Below are 10,075 nucleotides of genomic sequence, written 5' to 3'. Positions count from 1 at the left end.
AGCACCGGTCCCAACACTGACCCTTTTGCACCATTTAAGTTTCGTTGCTGCTGTCAGCTCCTTCAGAAAACTTTCAGCCTTAAAGATTTTCTGCTGTGTGTATTCCCACTGGGGCCTTCAGATTTCTGCTTGGGAGAGCTTTTTGTTTGCCAACATGGTTTTGTGCTGAAATGATCTGTTGTCCAACTTTCCCCTGTCAAAACAGTTTGTATTTAGTATGTTCTGCTTATCCCATGTACAGGAAATACAGCAGAGCTTTTCATTCACAGAGTTGGATATTGAAGGTTTATTTACACTTTGAAGTTCCCATTCTGAGGCGTTGTCACTAAGTATTCTTAAATAATCTGCTAAACTTGAAGCTTTTCTGGTGTCGCCTGCCTGTATGTGGCACTACCAAAATGTAGCTCTTGATTCTCCTGACTGCTCTTCCTGTGAGCACTGCTCGGAGTGCTCTACCTCCTCTGCTCGTGAGGAGGGGGTGTGTTCTGCTCTGACAGTACTTGGGGCTGAAGGGGCATGTCAGTGTGACAGATTCGTACTCCTCACAGCAGGTGTGCTATCAGAGGAGGAAAGTTTTCCCTGAATCACTTATGGACTGAAGATGTGTCTGGTGGAAACCTAAAATTCGTTTATTCTGACAAATTGCAGTTCTTGGCAAGAGCAAAACTATGAAAGATTTTTTTAATGATTAGCAAATAATGAGGAGAATTTTGTTAAATGCAAACTGTCTGCAGCAGCCTTTGAAAAGCGCTTTTTCTTCTTCCACAATATACTTGCTGCTGTTACTTTTTGGTGGTGTTTATTTTTATCTTGGTGTCTCTGACTACAGGAGTATGTTGTGCTTTGCAGCATCCTGCCAGCTTTTAACGAGAGACTGTGATTTTCTTAGTGGCAGGACTGAGGTCAAGTAATTTTAAATATCATATGTGGATAATTTTCAATCACATCCATAATCGCGTCAGAGTGAGTCCTTGGAAGTGAAATCCAAGGTAGTAGTCTGCTTTTCTTTGTCAGTGCCGCCTGGTTAAGACCCGGCTGAAGGTTCATGTTTTGCTTTATTTGCACTATCTTTACCCAGCTGGGAGGATGCAAAGCTTCCTGTTCCGCGACAGCATAAATGATTTGGCAAAGGGCATGTCGTTAGGCACTTAAAATAATTGGCAGTGTTTAACTGCATTTACACTGAGCTGCGCCTTCGGTAGGGGAGTGCTTTAGCATAAAGACGTGTTCTTCAGACTGCAGTTCCAGTTTCTCAGAGGGGGGTGGATAATTTGAACATGCTCTGTTGTGTGTTGTCTTTCCCGAGTTCTTAAATTAATTCTGTGTATTTTCATTTGTATTAAATCCGTAGGGATGCTTCATTTGGGAACTGCACATACAACCTCACCATCTTGGACTGCTTACAGGGAATAAATAAGGTAACACCAGCTTTCCTTAGCACAACAGACTGAAACCGATTTTAAAACAGGAAGGAGAGTGCTGTTAAACACACTGCACACTCTGGTTTTGAGGCCAGATGTGTGACCAAGCAGTGTGCTGTCATGAAGCCTGAGGTACCGGGGGCTGCGTTTGCAGGGACGGGGGAAGGCCCCACTCTCACCTGGCTGGCCTGGCATGGGACAGCTTCTGGAGCATCACCTTTGGACTCAGAGCGTGCCAACATGCCGGGGTGGTGGGACAGTGCTCAGCATTGCACAGCTGCGCACCGGGGATGCTGGTAGATGGCTTATAGCTGCCAATGAAAAGGGACCGTGCAGCCTGACCAAGCCCAGTGAGACGGACACCTCTGATTTAATCGGAGCCGTGTGTGTGTGGACTTGGGCCCAGTTTCCCCCCAGACATTTGGCTCCGTGTTTATCTTTGCAGAACTGCTCACACAGAGTGAAAACTGATGTATCTTCCTGGGGTTTTGATGTTGCTTTCCCCAGGACCACGACAGTTTAATATCAAGCTCCAATACTGTGTTGGTTGGGGTTTTTTTAGTGTCACATCACATCTTAATTGGTAACCTGGTGCTATAATTTGTGCTTCACACCACAACCAAAAATTAAACTTGGTTCACCGCCTCCCAGTGATGTTGAGGAAGGGAACAGGCTCTGTGAACAGTCTGTACAGACACTTTGTGGACTATTTGTAATTCTTAAAAGTATGGCAAAACAAATGTTTCTTAAACTGAAAAAAGAGAGATCAAGCTCAATATTTTTAGCTCTGTGGGGGCGGAAATGGAGCTGTCAGTTAACAGCAAGACTCTAATTTGTGTGGCATTCTACAGCTCTGAGGCTCTGTGAAGCAGTCACTGTAACTTATCTGCAACAAATGTCAAAGGGACTTTGAGAATCAGTTTCTCGTTCTTTGTTCCCTTAAATTTATTACTGACTTTTTGTCCAGGTCACCTACAGAGGTAAAACCGCTTTGAGCAGAAGCCATATGCCTTAATCTAAAGTAACATCTTGGTCTGCCTGGGTAAATGTGTTTGCGTTCACATGTATCCTACTGTGTAATTCAGGGGCCTGCAAATGCTGGAGCACAGCCAGCCACGCTTCAGTGGCATCCAGCTTCAAAATCCCTGTTCAGACAAAGCTCTTGGTACCTCAGGCTTCATGACGGGCCTGCTCACGAGCCGCTCTTCTCTGTAACAAAGTGATTTGGTCTTGCCCTAAGAAGGTGCTCTGTGTACCATATAACGGCTGACTGATCATCATGGTTTAAATCCTAGGGCTGTGGTGTGATTTTTATCACACCTTCATCCCAGAGTGTTGTGTGATATCTGTACTTCTCGGAATGCAGTAGATTGAGTATAATACATCCTGCAGAACTGCCTGCCACCTATTCCGTGCAAGAAATTCAGGCTATGCATTCCGTACGCATAGAATTGTTTTTAATGTGGTATTATACACAAATCTGGTACAGAATTGGCATATTGAACGATAGTGTGTTAGTAAAGTACAGAACTTGACTTCTTTCAATCCTGTCACAGATGCTGTAACATACAGTGAACATTCTGTCAGAGGAATGTGCATTGAAAACAAAGCCTAAGCACAGGTTATGGCAGTACTGCATTCGGAACATGCCATTGTGCCTGGCTGTTACGGTGGTAAAATCAGCGTGTCGTATTCATTACAGAAAATCAACAGACCCGGAATGTTCTATATTTTGTTATGTTGAGCTGCATGGAAATGAACTCTGCATAGAAATCACTGAGTGTGACAAAAAGGGAATTGCTTTTTAATTTGTCACCTGCCTTACAGAAAACCCATACATTTACACCGTGTATGTGGGGTAGGGAGAGTCAGTTCTAAGGGTTAAGTGGTATGCAACAGCCTTGCATCCCATCGTAATGCCTTCGAAGGGGAAGTAATGAGACTGAGAGGCTTTAGCGACACTGTTGGAGTTTTTGTTGTCTGTGTTGTTAATCTGTGCCAAATGTGACGTCGTCTTAGCATTAGAGGCTTCAGTAAGACAAGAGCACGAACATTTAGTGACTTAGTTTTGATTCTCCAGTCAATTTACAATTTCATTCATTGTAAAATGAGATGATATATCATATTTCAGAATAAACTGACACCTTGTTGCCTTTTAGGCCTTGCAGCATGGATTTTTTGACTTTAAGACATTTGATGTGGATGAATATGAACACTATGAGGTTTGTACATTTAATGATGGGTTGAATATGTTTGGCTTATCTTAAAGTTAGCGAGAATATACAGTATGCCACAACTTGGAGCATACCGGACGTGCATTTCAATTCAGGTGGAACCCAGCGTTCATATGTCAGGGATCCAACGAATATCCTTGCACTCTCGACAGACTATGTAAGCCTGCTTGCTGTCTTCTTGTGGCCCCTCTGGGACTTCTTCCATGCATTTCCAACCTTCCCCCAGGATATGATCCAGGGACTCTAAGCTGATGCACAGAATTTGTGTTTTCTTTCAATGCCTGTTGAGCTGCTGCTTGAGATGCAGTTGGTCCCAAATGGACAATAGATTTGTTCCAGCCACACGGGTTTAGCAGATTTTGAACTTGCTTAGTGAGGATGCATTATGTGGGGATCCCAGCAACAAAAGTGCATCCAAAGTATTTCCCTCATGAAGTCTGAAGAAGCTGACAGATGTCCCCCGTTGTTCTGCTAGCCGCCTTACAGCGTCAGAACAGTTGCTCTGCAGGCCCCTAGCTGCTCCTAGGCCTCCTTCTGTAGCAGCCACACCTTCGCCTCCTAGCAGTAGGCAGTTCCCTCAGGCTGTGTTGCTGCAGAGAACCCTCAGAGTATGCCCACATATATATTAAACTCTCTTTAGAGCTGTGGTACTCCAGTGTAGCAGTATTCTTCCCCCAGCCCTTGGTTGCAATTCTTGGAAAACTTGGAAATAATGAGAATAAATTTGCTTAGTCTGAAAATGTCCATTTTAAAATGTATTAGTTTAAGTTGAACATTTGTTCTAAAAACAGATCATGGTTGGGAACTCTTAGGAATCTGGACATACAGTAGTTATTAATCTGCCTGAAAAAAAGCATTCAAATATTGACTAAAGCTATCCCATTATCTTTTTTAACGTGTCACACTGTTAGCTTGTGGAAGGTGTGTGAGTGACGTTTAAGGCCTGCTGCCCACTGTCTGGGCTTAAGAAGAAAGAGCTTAGAATCGTCTTTCACTTTTTGTCCGTTTTTTGGCATGTCTTCTCTTACTTTAGGCATCATGGTCAGCTTTGTGTGTTACATGTGTCCTGTGCTGTAAACAGTCCAGGTTTTTTCTGTGTTAGTTTTGTGGAGAAAAGTTGCCTAAGGCTTAACGGGAGCAGAGGAAAGGAAGTTCTGTTTCGTGTTTGCAGTTCTTTCATCATCTATGTTATCAAGGCAGCAAATTCCCCTTTTGTCGGACTAGATGTGAAACATTTGGGTTACTTTTTTAAATACTGATGGTGTTGCACGTAGCGTTCAGGGTACATACACACAGACGTGCAGTTCAGGCTGGGGAGAATGCACAATAACCCACTAACTGTAACGAGCTACGTACTTCACACACGACACTGTAACACGGGTACAAAACGAACTGCTTGAACAGGACCCCTTCCGGAAAGGGGTGGGAGGTGCTGCGGAGCTGAGATGGCAGCGTGTGACACAAATCGGGGGGCCGGTTCGCTAGTCCTTACGCAACCCTGTTAACGCGGAGGAGTTTGCGCTGCACGGGGACGCTTGGCTGAGCAGAGCCCCGGTGATGGGTTACGGTAACACCCGCTGGCCAGCCTTTCACTCACCAGGGCGCTTGGGTGAGCGCTAAACCCCAACCTCAGCAATGCAGCTGCACCGGCTGCCGCGTCCCAGGGCTGCGAGCAGCGGCGGTGCCGATGAGCAGCGAGCGCTCTGCAATTAAACCACCAAGGAAGCGGTTTTGAACTTCAATGTATTTCCAAAAAACCTCCCAGTTTGGCACCCGCAAAATTTGCAGAGCCTTTTGGAGTTGTCATGGAAAAGAGAGCAAGGAATGCAGAATGTCACCATCTGAAAGTTCTGTGCTTTGCTCCTACGAGTGCTGGCTCATCAGAGCTATGCTACTATCCAAATTCCAGTTTCTACAGGAAAGAATAATTTGCTTCAGGGCTGTTGGTTTTTCATTTGTTTTCTGTGAATTGGGCTTTTTAGCAGGTACCTTACAGGGAAGCACTTTTCCATATCCTTTGATTAAAGCATGGAAGAATGTTGGTGTTTGTCAGCGTTGTTGTACCACCCAGTGCTGAACCCTCTAAGGGGTTATACCTAACCCTCTTAGATCAGGGATCTTCTTGCTTTTGTTGGAAAACTTCAGCAGAATTTTGTTTCCTTTTGTGAAGAGATTTCTAAGCAGCAGGTTATGGCTGGCTTGTCCCTTCTAGGTAAGCTGGCCAGCTACAGCGGAAGTGGTGTGGTTTAATGCAGCAAGAACACAGTAAAAAGTGAAACAAAATCTTGAATAATTTCTTTAACCTTGTAAGGGCCGATATTAAAACGCTTTTCTCTTTGAAATTTTTATAGCGAGTGGAAAACGGTGACTTCAACTGGATCGTTCCAGGGAAATTTTTAGCGTTTAGCGGACCACACCCCAAAAGCAAACTTGAAAATGGTACGGTGTATGTTTTACTGCTGTTCTGTGCTCTTACTTTTTGCAGCATCTTAAACAGTCACAGCAAATGAGCAGATTAGTGTTTATAGATTAAATCTCATTTTTCAGAAATAATCGTACAGTGAACATTTTATATTCATAGGACATAATTCCAAAAGTTTTGGAATTCTATGCTAGAAGAACTCCAGTTCTTGTAACAGTGATTTTCATTCTGTGACAAAATGCCTGAGAAATCCAAGTCCCTTACTTTTCTCCTGGAACCAGACACGGTCAGTGTGCAGAACTGCAGGTGAACTGCGCAGAGCAGACGAGATGCAGTAAGAGTTTTGGAACGGAGGCCAGGAAAGACTGGAAAAAGAAACTTGCCTTTACCACTGAAGACTCGGGATAATGGGAAGAACCTGTGTGATTCCAGCGGAACAAGGAAAAGTAGAGATTTGGTCCAGCTAAAAGGAAAATCAGTCATCTAAAAACTACAGTCAGATTTTTGCTGAATTTCACCTTGTTCTTTGTGCCATATCACTGTTTGTGAGCATGTGTTCTGAATAGCCACCTGTCCTGGTTTAATCCCAGGCAGCAACTCAGCACTGCGCAGCTGCTCACACCTCCCCCCGAGGTCCGAGACACGGAAACTCGTGGGTTGATATAACAATTCAGTAATTGGAAGCAAATGAAATAAAATAATGCTACCAATAATACTAATAATGTGTGATGAAAACAATGGAAGACAAGTGATACGACTGCCAGAGCTGGAGAGAGCAAGTGACTCCCCCCTGGCCAACTCCCCCAACTCATACACTGAGCATGAGTTTTGGTGGCCTGAGCTGTACCTTTGGTCAGTTTGGCTCAGCTGTCCAGGCTGTGTCCCCTCCCAGCTCCTGGCCCAGAAGCAGCCGGGAACACAGGGGCAGGATCAGAAACTCGAAGAGTCCTGAGTTGACATAGATTCCTTTGCAACAGCTAAAACCAAGTGTGGTATTGACATTCTTCTCAGCACAACCAGAACACAGGCTGGCACTACCTACCACGGGGAGAACGAACTGTCCCAGTTAAAACCAGCACACCACCTCGCTCTTTCTTCCACTTCTGCCCACTTGTTTCCTAATGACAGGAATGCTGCTAGTGCAGTGTCCCCCGAGGATTTAAACAAAACCAGGGGAGACTTTTTTTTTTAAATTATAGTGCTCTTCACGAGCGTTTTTTTGTATCGCTGAACATGTTTGTAAATGTTAAAGCATTTCAGTATGAGCGTGTCTATCATTCAGAAATGTTTGGGGGACAGTTTTGATGAGTAGGATTTTGAACTTCAGCTGTGACGTTAAATGATGGTTGCTGGGTTTTTATAGGTTATCCTCTCCATGCACCTGAAGCCTACTTTCCCTATTTCAAGAAACATAACGTCACATCAGTTATAAGACTAAACAAAAAAATTTATGAGGCAAAACGCTTCACGGCTGCTGGGTTTGAGCACTACGACCTCTTCTTCGTGGATGGGAGCACACCAAGCGACAGTATAGTGCAGAGGTTCCTCCACATCTGCGAGAACGCTGATGGTGCCATCGCTGTCCATTGTAAAGGTACGTGCTTGTTTCTCGGACGGAACTTCAAAGTGAGTGTAAATCCACAGAGCTTATTCCAGAAGTAAAGCATGTCAAAGATAGCCCCTTCGGTTGTGGAGGTAATGCTGCTTTAGGATACATGACTAAATATATGACAAATAGTTGTTATTTCCATGTGCGTATGAAGTTCTTTCATCCTACACTACTGCTTCCAGTAACTGGCAGTCTGGTGTTCATTGTGCTGCTGTTTCGTAATACCATTTGGAGGCGTGAGGTTTAGCTGATGGCGATTGCTCTTGCCTTATGCTTTTGCAGCGCTATGATAACTGGCTAGGAAATGCAAAAACCTGAAAGGTTTCCGTGGTGCTTTCGGACTGTTGTACGTTTTTCTGTGGAGCGTGACTTCCACATTAGGAGCTGATGTGAGTTATTGTGATGCCAGCATTTCAGACCAGCCGCTTCAGCAAATCGGGAAATACACAGAACGTGCTTAGTCAAGAATGATTAACAAAGGCTCTGAAGGGTTCACCTTGATTTATTCTTGGAGTTGTGTAAGGACTCTGTGGAGACCAGTGTCTTGCAGGCCTGAAACAGGAGCAGTGCTATCCATTCAGAATTTTTCCATGAACATCAAACTTGCATTTCACAAATAAGTAAGTTCACTTGCTGACAAGTTGTTACTGTGGCTAGAACCCAGGAAGTCTGGCATTAAGAAGCTGGGCATCTGCTAATCAATGAGCGAGAGTCACTGAAGGCTTCATCTCCAAGAGTCACAGCAAGACGTGGCTCTGGTTAAATGTCAAGAGCTTGTAGCTCTGTGTAGGATTGGCAGCAGGGATGTCTGGCTGCTTTGAGAACTCCCATTCAGACAGTTGTTGGTGCCACCGTGAGACTGCAAATAGCAAATATTGTATCTGGGGGGAAGTGAGGTTTAAATGGGGAGGCATGTTACTAGTAGATAAGACACAGGGCTAGAGAGATCAATGCTACAATCAGCGATTTGTCTGAGAGACAAAAAACTCAGCTTTCACTCCATTCTCCCCTTAAAACCAGGATCAGTTTGTGATTTGGGGGCAGCGGGTACATTACTTTAAGCTGTTGCTATATGGCATTACATGCGGGTCAATGTTCACTGCAGTTGAGGCAGATAGCAGCCAACGTCTTACAGGTTGGTTTCACACCAGGACTGGTTCAGAAAGAAGGCGCCGCTGGCCGAGAAGACACACGCTGCGCTCTGTTGTGTTGTATCTGTGTATGTTTCAACCTCGATTTGTAAAGTATGTGTGTTGGCCGCAAAGGCACTGTGGGTTTGGTTTTTCCGTGTTTCATAAACATGAAGCTTTTGTATCCAGCTTGGTCACAGTTTTTCTTAAAATATCAGCCTTTTTTAAAAACAACAACTTTGAAGTAGAACTGTGCAAGTGCCAAGAGTGACAACTGTCACACGTGTTCTTAAATGCTGGGGACCTTATTTATTCGTTCTTCTATCTTCAGCGTTGAAATCCAGCTGTCTGATAAACAGGGTATGCATGGGGAATTCTGCAGATGGCAAGGTGGTGGGTAACACTGCAGTGTCTCCTCACGTCCTCTCCTTCGGTTGGGTGATTACGAAACGCTGGTGACTCTGCGTGTTGGCTGATGTTTGTGTTTCCGTAGCTGGCCTGGGGAGGACAGGAACACTGATTGCCTGTTACATCATGAAGCACTACAAGTTCACACACGCTGAAGCTATCGCGTGGGTACGAGTATGTCGGCCAGGCTCTATTATAGGACCTCAGCAACACTTCCTGGAAGAGTATGTATTCCTCTTTGATCTAAGAACCAACTGTTTCTCTACATCCCTATCTGTCTTGCACTGTTTATAGGATCTGCTTTCTGTCTGCTGACACGGTGTATTACCGCCTGTTGCAATATATTTCAGGTTAGTTAATTTGGGATTGCAATCAAACTTCCTCCATAGCAATTGCTTTCCCTGGAGTGCTGTGCGTTTTGTCACCTCAAGGGGCAGAGGGTCTCAAGGCTGCATGTATTTGTTCTGGGGGATTCAGGAGTTACGTGTGTTGGAAGCGTAAGGTCCAGTCACAGAATCATGGAATGGTTTGGATTGGAAGGGACCTTAAAGACCATCTAGTTCCACCCCCCCTGCCATGGGCAGGGACACCTTCCACTAGACCAGGTTGCTCCAAGCCTCATCCAGCCTGGCCTTGGACACTTCCAGGGATGGGACATCCACAGCTTCTCTGGGCAACCTGTCCCAGTGCCTCCCCACACTCTCTGTAAAAAATCTCTTTCTTACATCTAGTCTAAATCTCCCTCTTTCCATTTAAACCTGTTACCCTTTGTCCTGTTACTACAGGCCCTGCTAAAAAGTCCCCCCCCAGCTCTCTTACAGTCCTGCCTCAGGCACTGGAAGGGGCTCCAA

At 44.8% G+C, this 10,075-nt stretch overlaps 1 protein-coding gene across 1 annotated transcript; it reads left to right on the top strand.

Annotated features, from left to right (window-relative positions):
* Positions 1–1,351: 1,351 nt before the first annotated feature.
* Positions 1,352–9,574, top strand: CDC14A (cell division cycle 14A; the record flags this gene model as incomplete). The annotated part of the gene is made up of 6 exons (XM_010149132.1): positions 1,352–1,418; positions 3,581–3,643; positions 6,007–6,094; positions 7,441–7,671; positions 9,310–9,448; positions 9,519–9,574. Coding segments are annotated over 6 exons (644 nt in total), but the record flags the coding sequence as incomplete, so codon positions are not given.
* Between the last annotated feature and the right edge of the window lie 501 nt (positions 9,575–10,075).

Source organism: Eurypyga helias, unplaced genomic scaffold (assembly GCF_000690775.1).
Source record: "Eurypyga helias isolate BGI_N326 unplaced genomic scaffold, ASM69077v1 scaffold39903, whole genome shotgun sequence".
Lineage (NCBI taxonomy): Eukaryota > Metazoa > Chordata > Aves > Eurypygiformes > Eurypygidae > Eurypyga > Eurypyga helias.
The sequence above is the reverse complement of the archived record's forward strand: the minus strand, read 5'-3'. Positions and strand labels throughout refer to the sequence as shown.